This window comes from Peromyscus leucopus, chromosome 11 (assembly GCF_004664715.2).
Source record: "Peromyscus leucopus breed LL Stock chromosome 11, UCI_PerLeu_2.1, whole genome shotgun sequence".
NCBI lineage: Eukaryota > Metazoa > Chordata > Mammalia > Rodentia > Cricetidae > Peromyscus > Peromyscus leucopus.
In genome coordinates, this window is record NC_051072.1 from 37,187,959 (window position 1) to 37,209,811 (window position 21,853).

A 21,853-nucleotide genomic window follows, 5' to 3' on the forward strand; every position below is an offset into this window, starting at 1 on the left:
CACATGACTTTCTGCTATGACCTTTTTTGAATATTAATTTCTTATCAGGAAGTGAGAAATAAACCTAATAAAAAACAATGTTGTAAAGTTTCAGAGTGGCAGAATTACACCACCCCGAAGAGCCCCGTCACCAGATGGCTTCTCCCCATATAGCCCAGAGGAGACGAACCGCCGTGTGAACAAAGTGATGAGGGCCAGGCTGTACCTCCTGCAGCAGATAGGACCCAACTCCTTCCTGATTGGAGGAGACAGTCCGGACAACAAGTACCGCGTGTTCATCGGGCCTCAGGTAGTATTTGGCGCTGTTTTACATCACATTAGCATATGGTCCCATTTTAAGTCTGTACTATTAAATGATGTTGTTTCTTTTTCTGTGGTTGGAAACTGCATGCAGAGCTTCATGTTCATTAAATAAGTATTACCTCATTCCCAGACATAGGCTTCTTTTAGTCTTTCCTTGGGTGTTTTTTTGGTTTGGTTTTGTTTTTGCAAGACAGGGTTGCTCTGTGTAGCCCCGGCTGTCCTGGAACTCATTTTGTAGACCAGGCTGGCCTCAAACTCAGAGATCCACTTGCCTCTTCCTCCCCCAGTGCTGAGATTAAAGGGGTGTGCCACCACCACACGGCTTTGTTTTCATTTTGCTTCAGGGTCACACGGTGCCATCCAGCTTGCGTCAGTCCCCTTTGTAGCCTAGGCTTGCCCTGACTTCACAGTGATCATCTTGTCTGCAAGTACTTAAATTACAGGCATGTATGTGCCTGGCTCTCAATTTTATAAAGTGAGTTTAAAATGCATCCAGGCTGTGTGTGATGTTTTTACTGTAACAGTACCTTGAACAAGATAAATTTAATCTGTTGAGTAAGTTCATTGAAAATAGATTGTGTGGAAATATCTGTATCTTTATATGTGAGGATAATGAAAAATATTAATAGAAATGTTAATAAAATAGACTTAGAAATGCCCAAGCAGGATAGGCATAGATGTTCTGATGGACCCCCCAGGTGGATTAACCCATGGGCTTTCTTCCTGTTCCCCAGAACTGCAGCTGTGGGCGTGGGACATTCTGTATTCACCTGCTCTTTGTCATGCTCCGAGTGTTCCAGCTGGAACCCTCTGACCCCATGTTATGGAGAAAAACTTTAAAGAATTTTGAGGTAATTTTTTAATATATAGCTACAGTATAAAATTGGCAATAAACTTGTATGGTACATCGTGAAATTTTTCCAAGATCACTGAATCTAAATAGATGGTGGCTGTGTTGGACATCTGAAGCTACTTAAGAATTATCTGATGCCTTGAAAATTCTTTGGGGATTTATTGAGGTGATAAGTGGTTTGGGTTTTTTTTTTGTTGTTTATTTGTTTCTAAACTATAAAAGATTTAAGTAAACACTGGCGTGCTGTAAAAAGCATTGTCCTTAGTAAATTGCATTCTTGTGTTTAAAGCCCTTAAATCAGCTTTCTGCAAATTAAGATGAATGATCCACCCTTTCATATGCATAATTATGGCATCAATATCATTGACACTATCTTTTTCCAATGTTAGGTTGAGAGTTTGTTCCAGAAATATCACAGTAGGCGTAGCTCAAGAATCAAAGCTCCATCTCGTAACACCATCCAGAAGTTTGTTTCACGCATGTCAAATTCTCATACATTGTCATCATCTAGCACGTCTACATCTAGTTCAGAAAACAGGTTAGTACTTGGCACGAAACTAAGCCTCGCTCGAGCGGTGCGTCTTCATTTAGGAGTAATTTTTTATTTTACTTACTAAATTGCTGTACGACGATGTAATTATTGAGTCTTGGTTCCTCACGTTCAAGCAAAGGTAAGGGTTATTAAAGGTCACTTGAAGACATTTTGCTCTCCATACTGTACATTGGAAATGACACGTTAACGTGATGTCCCTTCTTGTGAGAAGCAGGTGGCGGGTGTAAAGTAAGGAGCGGCTGCTTACCTTAGCCAAGCACCTGATAGCACTGGTCCGTCCTCTTCTTACAAAAACCCGGCCAGGTAGATTTTATCACTGTTTACAGACAACGAGGCTAAGGCAGTGTGGAGTAGAAGGAAACATCTGTGATTCTTCTATAAATAAATTATATACAAGGCAAGGTGGCTTTCCAAATGACTTTCAAGTATGTGATTTTTATGTTGTGTAACATCGGTGCTTCATGCATAGATGTTTTCAGAGAATCTTTACCCGGGAGAAGGTAAGCATGTTCTCACTCAGTAGGCTGCTCAGCCGTAGGAGGAGGCACAGGAGCTATCACTCACTCACAGTTACTACTTAGAGTCCGCGATGCTTCACAAACTGCATTGCCCAGTTGCTGGAAAGGTGGCAACGCTAAACTCTGCAGGACACAAAATGCAGCCTAAAATAATAACCGTGGGTGCTTCCAAGTCTCGGGGATTACATGGAGACATCATCCTCTCTGTACCCTCCGTTTCCTTCTACTCCAAGGCACTACCTGTGGGTGCGGAAACGAGGTGGTCCGGGTACTGCAGAAAGCAGAAAGGGCGTCCCTGGTCCTGGGCACCCTGGTTTGAGAAACACTGGCTGTCCAGTGCCATCTTCATCCCACCAGGCTCTAGGGTCTGACAGCCTCAGAACACGGAGCACAGGGTGCAGTGGCCACTGGGCGAACAGAGCTTGGGGTTTTTGTTTGTTTGTTTGTTTGTTTGTTTTTTCTGTCTGTGAAAAATGCAAATATTTGAACTTTTTTTAAGTTTGGATTCAGTGGATTGACTTTAGAATCCTAGAGCGTTTGAAGTTATTTTTGTGAAACTAAAGGTCTTCTGGCTTACTTAGAATGGATGAAACCAGGAGAGGTAATAGTATAACCAGAATTTGGGTGTCTTGACTCCTAACTCAGCTTTCTTTTTGTTAATCTTTGTCTCTTCTAAATAAGTGAAAGAAAGAAGGAAGGAAGGAAGGAAGGAAGGAAGGAAGGAAGGAAGGAAGGAAAGAAAAGAAAAGGAAGGTTGATTTTTCTTTATTGAACTTCTAAAACCAAACTTACTTTTTTCTGCTTTATATTGAAGAAAGAGAATAAATGTTTAAAGCTTAAATCAGAAGTTTCGAAGATGATCAAAGATACTTTCTTACTATGAACTAGAATTTGAGGTTTCCAGGTGTATTGGTATAATCAGCAGCGTGGGCATGAAAGTTTCTCACATTGTAATATATCATGTTTAAGTTTTTGTTCATGTAATCACATGTTTTTATGGAAAAACTAAAATCAATTTAAAAAAAAAACCTAAAGGATATTCATCTAGGGATCTAATTTTATAAAAATTTCAAATGGTATTTCCAAAGAATGGAAAATAGAGATAAGGGCTGGAGAGGTGGCTCGGTTGCTATTCCATAGGACCCAGGTTCAGTTCCCAGCATCCACATGGCAACTCACGACCATCCATAACTCCAGTTCCAGGGGATCCAGCATCTTCTGGCCTTCACAGGCACAAGGCATGCATGTGGCACATATACGTACATACAAGCAAAACACTCATATGCTTGCAATAAAAATTCAAAATAAAAAAAAAAGTTAAAGCAAATTGAAAATACACAAAACACTTCCAAAAACTGAAAGTGCAGAGATGAACCCAGAACCTCAGTGTACAGATAAAATGCATAAAGAGGGACAGACTAACAAACATGCCCAGTCAACCCACTAACATTCTGAAAAATGCTTGATAAAAAATGCTCTGGGTGAGTTGGAGAGATGGCTCAGAGGTTAAGAGCACTGACTGCTCTTCCAGAGGTTCTGAGTTCAATTCCCAGCAACCACATGGTGGCTCACAACCATCTGTAATGAGATCTGGCGCCCTCTTCTGTATACGTAATAAATAAATTAAAAAAAAAAAAATGCTCTGGGTGCAGAGGAGGAAGGTAGGAGAGAGATGAATTGGAACAAAATATAATGGCATATCTGTGTGGAGATGCCGTCGTGAAATCCATTATCTGGTACTTTTTCCCCATATACATATGTATGGGTTGTAGTTCCCGCATTAAATTGCATTCACAGTAAGAACAGCCTAACTCCCAGCACAGTCTGTGAGTCCGGCCGGTTCTGTGGATCTGCTTCTAGATTACTGAGTATCACTAGGAGAAGTCCCTGCCCTGCGGCTATCCGGTGATGCTGTCAAACAAGCATCTCTGCTTGATATGTGCGTGGTCCGGAGGAGTCGTAGACTTGGGTGCTCAGTGTTCTGCTTCCCTCTCTCGCAGCATAAAGGATGAAGAGGAGCAAATGTGTCCCATCTGCTTGTTGGGCATGCTGGATGAGGAGAGCCTGACCGTGTGTGAAGATGGCTGCAGGAACAAGCTGCACCACCACTGCATGTCCATCTGTAGGTGGCTCCTCTGTCCCCGCGCTCGCTCAGCCCGGCTATGTTCTATTTATTACTGCAGCGTGGCTTGTGCAGAGAGTAGAGAGAGCAGAAGAAAGTCCTGCTTAAGCTCCTCCCTGCATGTGAAGTTTCCAACCCATCGGGATTTAGGATCTGTGGAGATGTGGAAGTCCAGGGTGTATAGGGTGATGCGGGTGGAAACGGAAGGCGTTCAGACTTAAAACCTCCCAGCCCAGAGCCGTGAGGCGGGACGGAGGCGGAAGACCTGGCCGGCCTTTCCAGAGGGTGAATCTGAAAGACTAGCCACAGAATCAGGTGGGGCAGAATGCTTTGAAGGATGCTGAGCAAACAGTGTTGTCGGGAGTGACAGGGTAGCATTTGTGTGGGTACAAGCATCAGGATAGTTTACTCTGCCGCGTTGGCCAGCTTTAAGATGGATACCCTGTCAAATTGTACGAGACTCCTTCCAGAGCAGTCTACACTAGCTGTGAGGAATACTCAGAACTTAGATATACTTAAGGGTAACATTTACATTTTTGTAATAGTTTTTCTGTATATTTTTCAGGGGCAGAAGAATGTAGAAGAAATAGAGAGCCTTTAATATGTCCCCTTTGTAGATCTAAGTGGAGATCCCATGACTTCTACAGGTAATAATTTTGAATTACTGATTTGTGTATCTATACAATATACAATATATATCTAACAAAAAATTAAAATGACATTCTCTAGCCTCTCGTGGTGGCACACACCTGTGATCCCAGCTTTTGGGAGGCAGAGGCAGGAGGATCATGAGTTCAAGGCTAGCCTGAGCTACAGTGAAGCTTTGTCTCAAACTAAGCAGTACAGAGTGTGACTTATATCGGTTAATATTTTGCAGCAACTTTTGTGATCTTTCATTTTAGCCACGAGTTGTCCAGCCCAGTGGACCCCCCTGCCTCCCTGCGAGCTGTGTCTCAGCCAGTCTCCCCACAGCAGCCTGGGTCCCAGAGAAGGACCCAAGAGAGCAACTTTAACCTTACTCACTATGGAACCCAGCAGATCCCTCCCGCTTACAAAGATTTGGCTGAGCCGTGGATTCAGGTAAGTAGTCATCACCTCATTCATCTCTGGTGTCTGTCCCTTTCCCTCGGTTGTTTCTGACTTAGGAACACGCTTCGCTGTGTGACTCCTCGCATGCTGGAGATTTTAATCCGGCTCTTCGTGTTAGTTCCTTTCTGTGTGTCTGCTGCACGGCTTACACTTGAAAGTTTCTTTGTGGTTTTCACCGACCTGGATGTGTCTCTCCCGAAGCTAACAAATGTAAAAGGCTGTGCGAGGAAGCGAAGTTCGGCTCTTCAGTGCTGGCTTTGCCCATGTTTAGTCCCCAGTCCTGAGTCACAGCAAGTGATTCTGTTGGCTGCCGTTTAACCCGTTTCCCCTTTGTGTGTACTGGTGTCTATCAGGCACTTGCCGAGAGGACAGGTAAGGGTTCAGAATGGTCTTGGGTATGGTGTTTCAGTTGCCTTTACCTCCTCAGAACAGTTTCTTGTCTTCGGCAAACACAGGTTTGGGTTGGCCAACTTACAAATTATTTTCTTGGTTGCTGGGTGCTTGCTATGTTATTTTCAAAGGTAGGATCGATAGCCAGTGCTCCCAGTAGAGAGTGAGATGGTAGTGAAGCCAGTGGTCAGCATTTGGTCAGCTCTCAATTTGTGAGAGGTTAACTCATTCACTGTCTCCATCGTAGAATGTGCTGCTTCTCTGCTTTGTAACCCGCCCTTCATGTCAACCCCCTGCTCCTTAGCAGGCTGATAAAATCCACAGGATTCACAGACACACCTTAGCTCTTCCATCGGACTGTGAACGGTATTCCGTGTCAGGGTCCCAGAGCTCTCCGAGTTCCTGCCGGCCTGTCAGATGCCATGCGGAAGCTGTCATCAGCTGGGCTGGGTTTAGGCCTTAGGTGTCACGCACGCCTTTCATCCCAGCACTCGAGGCAGAGGCAGGCAGATCTCTCTGAGTTCGAGGCCAGCCTGGTCTACAAAGCAAGTTCCAGGACAGCCAGGGATACACAGAGGAACCCTGTCTTGAAAAAAACCAGGAGGGAGAGGGAGAAAAGAATGCTCAGTAGACATTCTCAGACGTTTCTAAATCCCATGAAGTCAACAGTCAAGGACCTGGGCAGATAGACAGCTCAGTCAGTCAGGTGTTTGCATGGGACCCTGAGTTTGATGTCCGGCCCCCTGCAGAAAGCTGGGTGTGTTGTACTCGCAATCCCAGCTCTGGAAAGGTGAGACAGCTGGGCCCTTGGGGCTCAGTGGCTAGCTGGCCTAGCCTAATTTGTGAGCCTGATGGAAGACTCCATCTCAAAAATAAATAAAGCCAAAGTGTACAGCTCCTGGGAACACCAGCTGAGGTTAACCCCTGGCCTCCACAGTGTACACACATGTACCTGAGTATCCATGCCCTCACAGAAGACTGTATGTGTTATTAAAGTTCTCAATCAAAATTATCTATCAAATATAGTAAAGAATTGAGAAGTGGCCAGTTTTTCTTTAATCATCAGAAACTGTCCTTAACACGCCATAGGTCCATTGATTTCTCACCGCATTGTGTTTGTTCAATATAGGTGTTTGGAATGGAACTCGTTGGCTGCTTATTCTCTAGAAACTGGAATGTAAGAGAGATGGCCCTCCGGCGTCTGTCCCACGATGTTAGTGGGGCCCTGCTGTTGGCAAATGGGGAGAGCACTGGAAACTCTGGAGGCGGCAGTGGAGGCAGCCTGAGTGGGGGAGCCGCCAGCGGGTCTGCCCAGACCAGCATCTCAGGGGACGTGGTGGAGGCCTGCTGCAGCGTGCTGTCCACAGTCTGTGCCGACCCTGTCTACAAAGTGTACGTTGCTGCTTTAGTAAGTACATCACTCCGTAACCATATCTTTATGAGTTGGCTTTCTTTGGGCTTTTGTGGGTACTAATTTTAAGAAACAATAAATCTACTTTACCTAATTTAACTTTAGAAAATCCAAGTTTTTTTATCCTATAGTCCTAAGAAATTGCAATATTCCATTTTATCTCTCTATAATTTTACTGATTTTAATCTGTTCATCATTTCTTATGCACTGTTTACTTTTCTCCCATGTAGTAGTAATGTCTTGCTATTCATGGTTTGTTTGTTTTTTTGAGATTTATTTATTTATTTATTATGCCTATAGTGTTCTGCCGGCATGTATACCTACATACCAGAAGAGGGCACCAGTTCTCATTATAGATAGTTGAGAGCTACCATGTGGGTGCTGGGAATTGAACTCAGGACCTCTGGAAGAGCAGCCAGTGCTCTTAACCTCTGAGCCATCTCTCCAGCCACTCATATGTTTTCTTCAATGAATACATCACGTATGACCAAATTAAAACTTCTTGATGGCCTGGTATGGTGATGCCATGCCTAGAAACCCAGCATTGGAAAGGGGGAAGGTAGAGGATCAGGAGTTAAGTTGATCTTGAGCTCTCCAGGGAGCCGAGGGCTAGCCTGGGCAACAGGAGACCCTGTCTCATGAAACAGAAACAATCAAGTAAAAATAGGACTAGAACACATCCTTTGAGTTTTGTTGTTTTGTTTGTTTTGATGTATGGAAACATTAATGAGTATTTATTTTTAATAAAAATTGTTCTTGGCTTCAGTAAACATGGTGAAAAATTTCAGAAAATGGTCCATGTTACCTTGGTTTCTTTCCTGTAACTGTGATTTTAAAAAAAAAAAAAAAAACACCCTGACAAAAGCCTCAGGAAGAAAGGGTTTGTTCTGGCTCACAGTTCCAGGTTCCAGTCCATCATGGCAAAAACTCCTGGAGCTGGCCACATTGCATCCTGGCAGGAAGCTGGGAAAGGCAGGTGTATGCACACTTGTACATGGTTCACGTTTTCTCATGTAGCCAGCTCCTTCACAGTGAAGATGCTAAGCACATCAGTTAGCAAAAATCAAGACGGTCCCCAGCATGGGCCCAGAGGCCCATCTCCTAGGCGATTCCAGATTCTGTCAGATTGATCATTGGAACTAACCATCATGCATGCCGTAGACATAGGTTGTTCTGACTGTTAGAACTTGTCTCAGGAGTAGGAGAGCATGATGATAAGGTCATTTGACCTTTTCCACTCGGAGATTCCCATCTCCTTGAAGCACTGTTTCTCAGTCTCAGCACTGGTGTGTGGGCCAGATAATTACCTGGGGGAGGGGACACCAGAGGTGCTGTCCCTGGAGGATGTTTCCAACTGAGGCGTCTGACCACTAGATACTTGCTAGTAGCAAACCTTCTCCATTGTCTGTCATGATGAAGAATGTCTTCAGGCCTGACTGCCACACGACCCCTGGAGCTCAAATTCACACACCCTCCCCAGAAATCCCTGCCTTAGGGTAACTCTTGAAAAAGAAAACATTTAGTGGAGAGGGATTGGATGTGTGGTCCATAGCTGTGTGTGGAAAAGGGAGGACCACTTGCAGAAACCAGTTAGCTCCTTCCCTGTGGGTTCTGAGGCTCAGACCCAAGTCTGTCATGTTTGGTGACAAGTGCCACTGGCCACTGAGCCGCCTCACTGGCATGATTTCTTACCTGATCTGTTTACACTTCAGTCTCCAAGCTACCTCTTGCAATCTTTTTTTTTTTTCTAACTCACACCCTAATAGTTGGGTCTAGTAAATAAATGGTCCTTTTGAGAAGCATGAGTGGCTATGAATATAAATTGGGATCAGAAGTCAGTGACCTCGAAAACCTTCACAACTAGATTACTAACCATGCTAGTGTGCTGGGAGTAACCAAGGATGTCTGGACATGGAGCAGATGTTAGAGCCTTGACTCCAACTCTCCTACGTCCCTCTGGGAGCACGCTGTGGTTATCCATGTCTGTTATTACTTACTTGTTTGCTCAGATTGTCTCAGCTTAGGACATTTTCTTGGATGCATTTTGAAGATAGTTAAACTGACCTTCAGTTTTTTTTCTCCCCAGAAAACACTGAGAGCCATGCTGGTGTATACACCGTGCCACAGTTTGGCAGAAAGAATCAAACTTCAGAGACTTCTCCGGCCAGTCGTGGACACCATCCTGGTCAAGTGTGCAGATGCCAATAGGTAAGGCCTCACTTACAGATACCCGGGCCATACCTCACACCTCAGGTTGATACATCTGTGCTAGTGAATCTTCAACTATTAGCACGTCGTAATGTGAAATCTGAAATCAAAACAGGGCTTAGAGGACTAGGGAAAGAAACCCCAGTGGCAAGTAAAAGCCAGGCCAGCAAAGTGCATGGAGCTGCTGCACATCTGATGGATTGTGATTGTAGGATTCTAAGCTGGAGTCCAGTCAACAAGAACACTACTGGCATACAGAACCGTAAGGAATAAACGGACTGTAGAGAACATGTAACGTTATACCCGCCTCTGCCTCAGGTGGATTAGAAAAGAGTCCTGTTCCAGTATGTGATGGAACTTTACTGTAATTATGAGAGTTCTTAACTATTCTTAAGTTTCATGTCTTCCCACAATAGTCTTCAAAAGTGACAGTGAACGGTGGTGATGGTAGACGTGAGCACAGGCCATACCTCATTTAGATCAGTGGACAGGAAAGCTCACTTTCAGTTAATAAGCCATGAGAGGTACCTTGGCAGTTCCCATCTCCACATCCCAGTGTGTCCTGAGTGGCCAGAGCCGCTCCGTCTCCCTCATTCTGCAGCTGCTGCTGCTCAGTCCAGAGTGTCCTCACTCTGGTATTCCTCTCTCCACATCAGGAGTTAGTTTTGTAGGGAGTGTGTCAGTGTGCAGGGCACATCTTGCTTTTCAGCGTGAGGATGGGTTTAGATGGCAAGTAGCAGGCAGCCCGCTTCCTGGAGCTCTACAGTTGGGCTGTTGACCCGAGGCCGTTGCTTGAACGATTGCAAACATCAGGAATGCTGTAGAGAGATTTCATGGTACTTGCTGCTCACCATTGAACTGTTGCTCTTCTTTCTCGGTAGCCGCACGAGTCAGCTGTCCATATCAACGCTGCTGGAGCTGTGCAAGGGCCAAGCAGGAGAGCTGGCAGTTGGTAGAGAAATACTTAAAGCTGGTAATAACTTCTAATTTAAAATTAATGGAGCACAATTTATTGTTTTCCTTGGCCTAAGATTTCTCAAGGGACTGTTATAAAATATTGGAGTAAATTTTATAAATTGATTCATTCAGCTGTTTTAAAAATAGGAGTTAATTTAAGAGAAGTCCTTAAGACTAACAACCCAGAGCGTTTTTATGGGCCTTCCCCCATCTGACCATGTTTTGTTTTAGAATTTTGTAACACTATTTCTCTGCCGTTTGTTTTTTTCTTCTGTAGGATCCATTGGTATTGGTGGTGTTGATTATGTCTTAAGTTGTATTCTTGGTAACCAGGCTGAATCAAACAGCTGGCAGGAACTCCTGGGCCGCCTGTGTCTTATAGACAGACTGCTGTTGGAATTTCCTGCTGAATTTTATCCTCATATCGTCAGTACTGACGTCTCCCAAGCTGAGCCTGTTGAAATCAGGTAATTTCTCTTGTGAAAATCAGTACTCCCCTCTTCTTGCTTGCTCACATGTCCCCAAGTTGCATACTAGCACCTCAGTACTTGATTTTAGAAACCTGAAGAGCAGGCTACTTTTAGTTAAACATTTACAAATTCTTCGTGCAAAGATTGTTTTTGCGTACAAGGGCAGGTATAAATTGCCATTTTTCAGATGGCCGTATTTTTTCGATGATTTGAGGGTGTTTTGCTTTGTTTTTCTTCCAGGTATAAGAAGCTGCTGTCCCTCCTGACCTTCACTTTGCAGTCCATTGATAATTCCCACTCGATGGTTGGCAAGCTCTCTCGAAGGATCTATCTGAGCTCTGCGAGAATGGTGACGTCGGTGCCCGCTGTGTTTTCCAAGCTGGTGACAATGCTGACCGCCTCAGGTTCCACGCACTTCACCAGGATGCGCCGGCGTTTGTTGGCGATTGCAGATGAGGTAGAAATCGCTGAGGTCATCCAGATGGGTGTGGAAGACACTTTGGATGGGCAACAGGACAGCTTCTTGCAGCCCTTGGGCCCGACCAGCTCTCCTGAGAACAGTTCCCTCGAGCACACAGTCCACTTAGAGAAAACTGGAAAAGGGTTATGTGCTACGAGACTGAGTGCCAGTTCAGAGGACATTTCGGACAGACTGGCCGGCATTTCCGTAGGACTTCCTAGTTCCACAGCGACAGAACAGCCAAAGCCAACGGTTCAAACAAAAGGCAGACCCCACAGTCAGTGTTTGAACTCCTCTCCCTTGTCTCATTCCCAGATGTTTCCAGCAGTGTCGACCCCTTGTTCCTCTGCCCCATCTGTCCCAGCTGGCTCTGTAACAGATGTTTCTAAGCATAGACCTCAGGCATTTGTTCCCTGCAAAATACCTTCCGCATCTCCTCAAACACAGCGCAAGTTCTCTCTACAGTTCCAGAGGAACTGCTCAGAGACCAGGGACTCGGATAAACTCTCCCCAGTCTTTACTCAGTCAAGACCCCCACCCTCCAGCAACATCCACAGGCCAAAGCCATCTCGACCCATCCCAGGGAGTACAAGCAGACTGGGGGATGCCTCCAAGAAAAGCATGACACTCGATCTGAACGCCGCTTCCAGATGTGAGGACAGCTTCGGCCGCAGCAGCAGCAGCAGCAGCAGTGGTAACGCCGCCGTTATACCCAGCGACGAGACCGTCTTCACCCCAGTGGAGGACAAGTGCAGACTGGATGTCAACACGGAGCTCAACTCCAGCATCGAGGACCTTCTGGAAGCATCGATGCCTTCCAGTGACACAACGGTCACTTTTAAGTCGGAGGTGGCGGTCCTCTCTCCTGAAAAGGCCGAAAACGACGATACATACAAAGATGACGTCAGTCACAATCAGAAGTGCAAAGAAAAGATGGAAGCTGAAGAAGAGGAAGCTTTAGCAATTGCCATGGCAATGTCAGCATCTCAAGATGCCCTCCCCGTAGTTCCTCAGCTACAGGTGGAAAACGGAGAGGACATTATCATCATCCAGCAGGACGTGAGTAGTCTTCAGACCGTTTACAGTCTCCTTGGGGCGTGGGAAGATCTAGGAGAAATTGCTGCTTTTGATAACTGAGGGTTTTCCATGTATAACTAAGTATGTAGTAGTAATTTTGAGTCATTACAATAGCAGTACTTGCCTATTTCAGAGATACTTCTGGCTGATTCTGAAATGATTCTCATTTACACGTGATACTCTTGTTAACATTGTCCTTTCAGAGGTCAAATTCATAGGTGGTTTGGGAATTATAGTAGTATTTCCTCAGACTGATTTTACAAGATCCTGCTCTTTTAACAGAATGATTGCTTTTGTTTAACGTGCAGACACCAGAGACCCTACCGGGACATACCAAAGCAAAGCAGCCTTACAGGGAAGACACTGAGTGGCTGAAAGGTCAGCAGATAGGCCTTGGAGCATTTTCTTCTTGTTACCAAGCACAAGATGTGGGGACTGGAACCTTAATGGCTGTCAAACAGGTTGGTATCGGGAGTCCAGGGTGAAACCGTCCAAACTGTGAAATGAAGTGTGTGCAGCTAGAGAGACAAAGGATGGGATGCTGGGGTCTTCGCACTTCAGTGTCAGACAGGGTCTCACTGTGTAGCCCAGGCTGGCCTCAAGCTTGGCACCTCCTTGCCTCCACTTCCCTAATGTCTGGATTACAGGATTGTGCCACCACACTTAACGGTTTCGGAAAGCTTCAGTCTCAAAGTAGGTGTTACCAAAAGCAGCACCAACCTGAATTCTGCTATGAGAAGTTGAAGCTGGTCACTGTGAGATCCAGTGTCAAGATGGCCGGAGAAAGGCTCTGTCATTCCTGCCCCTCTCCACCTGTGCCAGTTGAAGATTTCTGTCTGTGCTCTGTCCTTCTGTCATGAGCACACTTACAGATGCATGCAACGAGCATGTATGCATAATAGAGTGAGCACACATACGTGCAAAAATAATGACTTCATTCAGTCATACTGTTTGTTCCTCTGTAATTGGCTGTTCTCATTCTTACTGTTTTTATACAGTTCCGGTCTTGGCTCCAGCACCCTCCCCTTTTATCATTTTTCTGATTTCTACAGTTTCTTAAGCTATATTCTTGCTGTCTAAAGTTACCTGACTTGTGTTCCCTGTTGATCTGTTGGTTTTATGTAAAGAATACTGCATCCATGAGGGTAGATGGCTAACTTCCATTTGCTGTCAGTGTTTCAGACAGTTTGGGTTGGTCTAGTTTAGGTCAGGTTGTTTGGAACACAGAGAACATCAAAACTCAAAATCTTGTCAACGTGTTTATTAAAACAGGTGACGTACATCAGAAACACGTCTTCTGAGCAGGAGGAAGTGGTGGAAGCGTTAAGGGAGGAGATAAGGATGATGAGCCATCTGAACCATCCGAACATCATCAGGATGTTGGGCGCCACGTGTGAGAAGAGCAACTACAACCTCTTCATTGAATGGATGGCGGGTGCGTTCACAGTATAAAGCATGCATGAGTGCGCAGGCTTAACTTTCTTCTAGTTAAGGGCGATTTACTGAATACTTCATTTAAAAATAAATACCTTTGGATCTCTAAAAACAAATCATTCCTAATATACAAGCATACACAAACAAATAGTCTATATTTTAAATATAGTAAACAGTAAAGTTTTTCCATCTTGATGTTTTCTTTTGTTGTACTTGGAAATGAGCCCAGAGCCTTGTACATGCTAGGCAAGCACATTACCATAACTGAGTGACAGTCCCCAACCCAGCAACCTTTCTCAAGAGTGATTTCGTGCCTTGGTGTGTAAGAATCTTTTCCTTTTCCAAACCTGGATTATATGAATTCTGTGTTCTTCCGGATTGTCTTCACTAATTGTGAATATGTAAGAAATGTTTCTAACAACATGAAAGCCGAGCAGGGTGTGTGCCTGCAGTCGCTGAGCAGGGCACGTGCCTGCAGTCGGCTCTCAAGAGGCTGAGGCAGCAGGGTGGTCTGTTCAAGCCCAGCCCGGTCTCTAATAGGGGAGAATCTGCCTCGAAAAGAAAGCAACTAACTGGGCAAACTACATAAATTAATATGTAATCTGAAAACCTTCCTGCAGAAGAAACAGCCCTGAGGCATAAAGTTAAACCTCATCCTCTTGAACTTAGACTGAGTTTACTTCTCTAATGTGTATAACAGCGACTCAGTCATGTGACGACTAGGTTATTTAGCCAGTTAAGTTCTTGTGTGATTTAAGAGTGCATTTTTAGTTCATGTTTGTGTGTGCTTACTAGTGTGAATGCGTGCACGTGTGTGCATATGGATGTTACCTCTGTCTCTCTCCGCCTTTGTTTTTTGAGACAGGGTCTCTCTGAACCAGAAGCTTAGTTGGGCTAAGCTGGCTGGCCCATAGCGAGGCTACAGACACACACCACCATGCTCGGCTTCTTAATGTGGGTTCTGGGGATTGAACTCAGGTCTTCATACACGCATGACAGGCACTCTACCCACTGAACTGTCTCCCCAGTGGCACCCAGGAGTTCTCCAGACCCTTACCTGTTGTTTTTCATGGGGACATACAGAACAGATGGGTTGGCTCTCACAAGTACTTATAAGTGAGGTTCGTTGAGATTCTGACTCTGGTACATGTATTTGATGCCTGACTGCCTCCTTGCTCCTCCCCTGCTTTTTACCTTCTGCTAAATAACATATCACTGTTGTTTACTTGATTCTGGAATAGTGTATACACTTTGATTGAAAAAAGAAAGGCGTAGAATCTACATTGCACAATTAGTTCAATCTAAAATGTATAACTTTTAGCGCTTTCTGAAATCTTGGCCCTGTAGTAAGCTGGTTTCATGAGGGTTCTGTAAAAAAAATGTTTCCTAATTTACAGTTTGAGGTACTATAGGAAATCAATTTTACTTCTGATATGCTATGAGTTCAACATTTCCTATGAGCTCATATAGTGTAAGCTTAAGAAACTAGAGTGTGATAAAAAGTGTAGTTCTGGCCAGGTTCACAACAGTTGTGTTGGTCTTTCAGGAGGGTCTGTGGCTCATCTCTTGAGTAAATATGGAGCTTTTAAGGAGTCAGTAGTCATTAACTATACTGAGCAGTTACTCCGAGGCCTTTCATATCTCCATGAAAACCAGATCATTCACAGAGATGTCAAAGGTAAGAACCCTAATACTTTCTAGTGACAAGAAAGCAAATGTAACTTTTAACCTTGACCTTTGATGATTTCTAACACAAGTTTGGTATTAAATAACCCTATGAATATTAGAACTAAAAGGACCCTTAAGTGTCTTCAGTCCGCCAGGCAATGGTGGCATTTAATACCAGCACTCAAGAGGCAGAGGCAGGCAGATCTCTGTGAGTTCAAGACCAGCCTGGTCTACAGAGCATGTTCTAGGACAGCCAAAGCTGTTACACAAAAGCTGTCTCAAAAAACAAAACAAAGTCTTCAGTCCACCTTTCTGGTTGTGTAGGACTGTGTGTTCAATACAAGAAAGGGTGTTTCTTGACAGGAAGTGTAGAACCGAGGTCTCTGATCCCCTGTCTTGGCATTACAATGTTTTCCCAGGAGATCCCTGCTCTTGGTTTTTCTGAGATAATTGGTGTATCATAAACTTAAGAAAATCATAGCCAGGCAGTAGTGGCGCACACCTTTAATCCCAGCACTCGGGAGGCAGAGACAGGCAGATCTCTGTGAGTTCAAGACCAGCCTGGTCTACAGAGTGAGTTCCTGGACAGCCAGTGCAGTCACACAGAGAAATCCTGGAGAGGTGGGGGAGAGGGACAGACAGACAGTCCTGTCGGATCTTGCAGTTTAGATTATATCTATTAAAGGCAACTTGGGTCTTCTGTTATGAATCTCTTTAGTATTTGACAATATATTGAAGTGCTGTTGGGATGCTAACTTTGATTAAACTGTGATTATGAAATAAGCATATAATTTGCATTGGCCTATGTTAGTATGTGTCAACAGGACTGTTTTAAAATGTAAATTGTACTAAAATTTGAATTCTGGATAGATTTTGCTGAAATCATCATTTTAAAGGTTTTGAATCCCCTCTTGAAAAGGGTCTTTAAGTGTATTCCTTTATCTCCATGGGCCTTATGACTTTGACCTTCAGAAATTTCCTTCTGAGGCTTTGCGTTACATCCACCTAGAGACCCTAGTGTGCCTTCAGCAGCAATGGAGCAAAGGAAGACAAGAGCAGCTTTCTCTGAGGCTGGGGCTGTACCCACATGGTTTAGTTCATTCGGGGAACTTCACGAGGCTCTCGACATGTCCTTACGTGATTCTAACATGCCAGGTCATTTGCTGTCTCCGTTGACAGGTGCCAATCTGCTCATTGACAGCACGGGTCAGAGGCTGAGAATTGCAGATTTTGGCGCTGCTGCCAGGTTGGCCTCAAAAGGAACCGGTGCAGGAGAGTTTCAGGGACAGTTACTGGGGACGATTGCATTTATGGCACCAGAGGTGAGAAGTGGCTTTGGGTGTGATGAATCACTGTGCCAGGTTCTTCACAGTGAGAGCCAGAACGCACTTCCTCATTGCAAGCCCGCGACCTAGAAGTTGGTTTTCAGTAGTACCTTGCAGTTTAGACCCACCCTCTCAGCCCTCCCTTTTGGTCTTAACAAGACCAAAATTATTACTAAAATTATTACTAAAAATAAATTTTCATAGATTTGCTTAAAGGCTACTTCAGCACAATTAACACAATTAACGAAAAGCAAATTTAACACAGAATTGTGGGGTCAGTTTGTAATACTTGTTTTACAGTAAAACAAAAATGCACGTGGTAGAAATGTGCAGAAGGTACCTTTCCTTTCTGTCCATGTCTTGACACAGTACGCACTTGTGAATGTGGCCTCTCCTGAGTTCATAGCCCTCTGTGCTCAGTGTAGTGATGACTTGTTCCCTTGCCCCATTGTGGAGGAGGAGAGGGCGGCATGAGCTTTCAGGTAGTGCCTGTGATTGCTGTGTGTACCACTGTTCGCTCTGAACTCCTGTATAAAACATAGATCTCCCTTTGAGGTAAGGCACATGTCCAAATGAACTGCCTGTTTCAGGTGCTGAGAGGTCAGCAGTACGGCAGGAGCTGTGACGTCTGGAGCGTTGGCTGTGCTATTATAGAGATGGCCTGTGCAAAACCGCCTTGGAATGCCGAGAAGCACTCCAATCATCTCGCTTTGATATTTAAGGTAATGATGACCATTTTTTGTACTAAAATTGAGAAAAGTCAAATTCTCATGAGCTGTCCCTGCCAGTCGTCGCCTGTTTGTGTATTTTATGTTAAGTGTGGGCGTTTGGCCTGCACATGTCTGTGCACCACATGCATGTCTGGGGCCTGCAGGGGCCAGAAGAGGGAGTCAGAGCCCCTGGAACTAGAGTGACACATGGTACTGGCCCCCAACCTCCAGTTTTAAAAAGAGACTTAGTACTTTTTTATACGGATTCTGTATGCAGGTGTTTGTACATGCATGCCGTGACATGTGCAGAGATAAGAGGACAACCTGAGGAGCTGGTCCTCGATCTCCATCTAGTTTGAGGCAGGGTTCCTTTGTTGGCCACAGCACTGCATGTTCCAGGATTTCTGGCCTCTGAACTTGCAGGAGAGTCTCCTGCCTCTAATCCCACCGTTGGAGTGCTAGACTTACAGATAAGCATCCTCATACCTGTTTTTTACATGGGTTCTGGGGGTCCAAACTCAGGCCATCAGGCTTGCTTAGCGAGCATTTTTTTTTTTTCCCCAGTGAGCCAGCTCCCTAGTCTGCTCCCCAATTTTGTTTTGTTTTGGGGAGGGGGAGGGTGGTAAGATATTGCCTCTGTGTAGTCCTGGCTGGCCTTCAGGGTAGAGGTCCGCCTGCCTCTGCCTCCTGAGTGCTGGGACTAAAGGTGTGCCTCCCCACACCTGGTTCTACTCCTTATAAGGAGTTTACTCCACATTGTCCAACTCAGGACAGTGCACTGTGGGTAGAGCACTTAAACCCGAATTAAGGAAGTGTTCGACAGAAATGTTTGGGTTTTTCCCTGTGAAGGAAAAACAAGAGCAGTGAGTGGTTACTCCTGGGCAGGTGGAAAGGAATGTCATTTCTGTTTTGTTTTGTCTTACGTGTTAAGAAATATGTGCATCTACTCAGTGTCTGTAGACAGACAGGGGATCACAGGTGTGTCTGCATCCACTCAGTGTCTGTAGAGACAGGGGATCACAGGTGTGTCTGCATCCACTCAATGTCCTAGATCACAGACTTTAGGGTTGGTTTTTCCTTCTGTCAATTTGCATTTTTCAATAATCATTCATGAAGTTGCTAAGGTGAGGGCAAGGGAGTGTTAGTGTGATTGTGAGTACGTAGGTAAATCAGTTGGATTCATCCTTTACCTGATGATAGAATAATCAGCTCTTATCTGGGAATGGTGGTACACAACTGTAGTTGAAGTACTCTGGAGGTGGAGCAGACTGTGCTGAGACCTTGTCAAAAGAGGGGCAGGGAAAAGATTGTTTGTACTAGTTGACACTAAGAATTAAGATTTGTCCAACACTGAGAGAGAACTCACAGCATACACCACATGGGTACACACTGATAAAGGCTGTGAAATTGATGTCCATGTTCTGTGCAAAGTCCCTGTGCCAAGTTCAGTCTCCGGTTTTGTCTCCTGCAGATTGCTAGTGCGACCACTGCGCCATCCATCCCATCCCATCTGTCCCCAGGCCTGCGTGATGTGGCTCTGCGCTGTTTAGAACTTCAGCCTCAGGACAGACCTCCATCCCGAGAGCTCCTGAAGCATCCTGTCTTTCGTACGACTTGGTAGTTAACCGTTCAGGCCAGCTCTAATGGAGACAGGATGTGCAGCAAGGAGAGAATTAAAAGACCTTGTGGGCGACCACGTTGATAATCTCCTGGCCCTCATGCCACTGACCAGCTAGAAATGAGGCCAGTGGGGAACCCTTACCTAAGTATGTGATTGACAAATCATGATCTGTACCTAAGCTCAATATGCAAAAGTCCACAGCTTGTGTGGAAACTGTAAACCGTGCCTTTCAATGGACTGGCTCCGGTGAACAGGAAAGCGATGGAGTTTGCAGGATTACATAACAGAACATAAATTTATTTTTGGAGCACTTTTTCAGCAATATTAGCAGCTGAGGGCTCAGGATCTGTTTTAATGTGTCACCTTCTTCCATTTCATCTAGTGATCACAGCAGGGGGGGTCTACGATTCCGTTTGGGGTTTTTGTCACTGGCTATAAAACACATCAGTGTCTGCCTCTTTTAGGTCAGAGTATGCTGAGTAGCAGAAAATACATGTGTTTTTAAAAGTTAATAACTTCTTTATGACCCACACTTGACCCTTTTTTTTTTTTTTTTTAACTTCTGGTCGATTGTGGTTCATTGTGCATTTTACTGTTGGCCCGTTCATTTCGTTTTTTGGAAAATATGGTTCTGTATTTTCATTTCACCTTCATTTGTGTTTAATATTCAGGGAAAGGTGATCTCTTCAAACCAGAAAAAAAAAATAGAAGTAGGTGTGAACTAGTTTATTAAATCTGTGCCTATTGCAAGAGTTCTGTTTTCTTCTCATTGGTGTATAATGAAGTACTGGCTACACGCGTCAGTCTCCGCCCTCGCCATGCGGGGTAAGTCTGCACTCACTTCAACAGAGTCAGCTGTTGAGATGCAGCTCACGGGCAGGGCAAGGTTATCCGAAAGTGAGGTGGATTGTTTCATATTATTTCCTAGCCTATAGGGAACTCCTGCCGTTTAAATCTTCCTCTTGGTAACAATCCATCATTCATTCCCACCGACTGTAACGGAACTGCTGTTTTCCCTGGCCATGCACGATGTTTTTATACTAGACCCGGCTGAAAAACTCTTGGACTCACCTACCAATCAGCAACGTTTTCAAACAAACAATCAATTTGCTTTGCATTTTAAAAATGTTCAGACGGAAAAGTAAAGTTGAATTTCATTTACACACTGATTCCTGGAATTTGCACAATTATTTAATTGTCTTAACCTCAAGATGAATTCAGATGCATGGAATCCTGAAGGAAAATGGTAGATCTTTGCATGTGTGTCTTTTAAATCAAGTACTGATTAGCTTTTAAATGTAACTTTGAAATGTTAAGTTTTAACTCTTCAGAAGCCAGTGTGAAATAGAATTGGTTATTCTCAAAGACTCAGGATAAACTAAATAAGCTATATATATGTAGTACATTTGACATGTACAACACAAATTGGAAGTAAAATAAGTTCCAAGATAAGTTTACAGGGATATATTGCAGATAATTTTCAAAGACAGTTTTTCTGTGAAATTTTTACATTCCTTTGTTTGGGAAGATTGGCAATATTTGAAGAGTTAAAAATAATACAGAAATGTGAAGTTTGGTAATGCTAAATGTGTTGTACTTGACTTCTTTTTTTATTTTCTTTTTATTTTTACTTTTGACTACTTAGAATTTTCACAGTTCTAATAAGATTGTTTCCGAGTCTCGTGTGCAAGCTTTAAAGGACGCACTCTTGCCATTGTATGTACTGGAAGATCATTGGTCAGATTCACACTGTCTGACAGAGGTGTAAACTGTATAAACTGAGGAACCTCAGCTAATCAGTATTACTGTGTAGATCAACATGCCCGCCACATTTCAAACTCAAACCGTCTCCAGATGTCAAGATCCACTGTGTTTGAGTTTGTGTGCAGTTCCCTCAGCTTGCTGGTAATTGTGGTGTTTTGTTTTCGATGCAAATGTGATGTAATATTCTTATTTTCTTTGGATCAAAGCTGGACTGAAAATTGTACTGTGTAATTATTTTTGTGTTTTTAATGTTATTTGGTACTCAAGTTGTAAATAACGTCTACTGCTGTTTATTCCAGTTTCTACTACCTCAGGTGTCCTATAGATTTTTCTTCTACCAAAGTTCACTCTCACAATGATATTCTATGTGCTGTGTGACTGATTCCTAAGACTTCCAGGGCTTAAGGGCTAACTCCTATTAGCACCTTACTGTGTAAGCAAATGCTACAAAAAACCTCTGGGTTAAGAAAATTTGGCTTAAATGTATCCTTTGTTATTTTAAATATATCGAGATATTTTAATTAAAATTTTTACCCCTTTGAACCAATTTTATAGTATTTGTACCTATTTTGGTGTTTTGTCTTTATAGTAAATAAAAGTTTTTGAACAAAAGTTAACTGGTACTTTGGATTTTGTAAATAATTTCATACTAATAGAAAGGTTATGAAAGCACCGTGAATAATTTCTTTCGTCCTGCTCACACCCGGCTGCCTGGTCACACACCCTTCAGAGCTGGAAGCTGCGGACCAGGACCCTGTGTTGCTTCGGCTGTCCCACTTTCTTGGGTCTCAGCCTCGAACCATGCCTTACTCCTTCCTTGGCCTTCGCGGTTTGTGATTGTATTGGCTGTCGGCTTACGGAAGACCCTCAGTCCGAGTGTGGTGCGTCCTCCTTAGACTGGGGATGTGCAGGTGGCTGGA

General features: G+C 44.0%; 1 protein-coding gene across 1 annotated transcript in view; it reads left to right on the top strand.

The window, feature by feature from the left end:
• The window catches only part of Map3k1 (mitogen-activated protein kinase kinase kinase 1), a gene marked incomplete at its 5' end in the record, with an annotated part of 65,611 nt that extends 44,066 nt beyond the window's left edge, over window positions 1-21,545 (top strand). The window contains 17 exon segments of the mRNA XM_028883566.2: window positions 89-289; window positions 1,038-1,154; window positions 1,546-1,694; window positions 4,228-4,349; window positions 4,915-4,996; window positions 5,252-5,429; window positions 6,958-7,236; window positions 9,326-9,447; window positions 10,329-10,420; window positions 10,682-10,871; window positions 11,115-12,393; window positions 12,720-12,872; window positions 13,684-13,846; window positions 15,392-15,523; window positions 16,693-16,835; window positions 17,429-17,560; window positions 19,020-21,545. Coding sequence (XP_028739399.1) covers window positions 89-289; window positions 1,038-1,154; window positions 1,546-1,694; window positions 4,228-4,349; window positions 4,915-4,996; window positions 5,252-5,429; window positions 6,958-7,236; window positions 9,326-9,447; window positions 10,329-10,420; window positions 10,682-10,871; window positions 11,115-12,393; window positions 12,720-12,872; window positions 13,684-13,846; window positions 15,392-15,523; window positions 16,693-16,835; window positions 17,429-17,560; window positions 19,020-19,169 — 3,684 coding nt within the window.
• Between the last annotated feature and the right edge of the window lie 308 nt (window positions 21,546-21,853).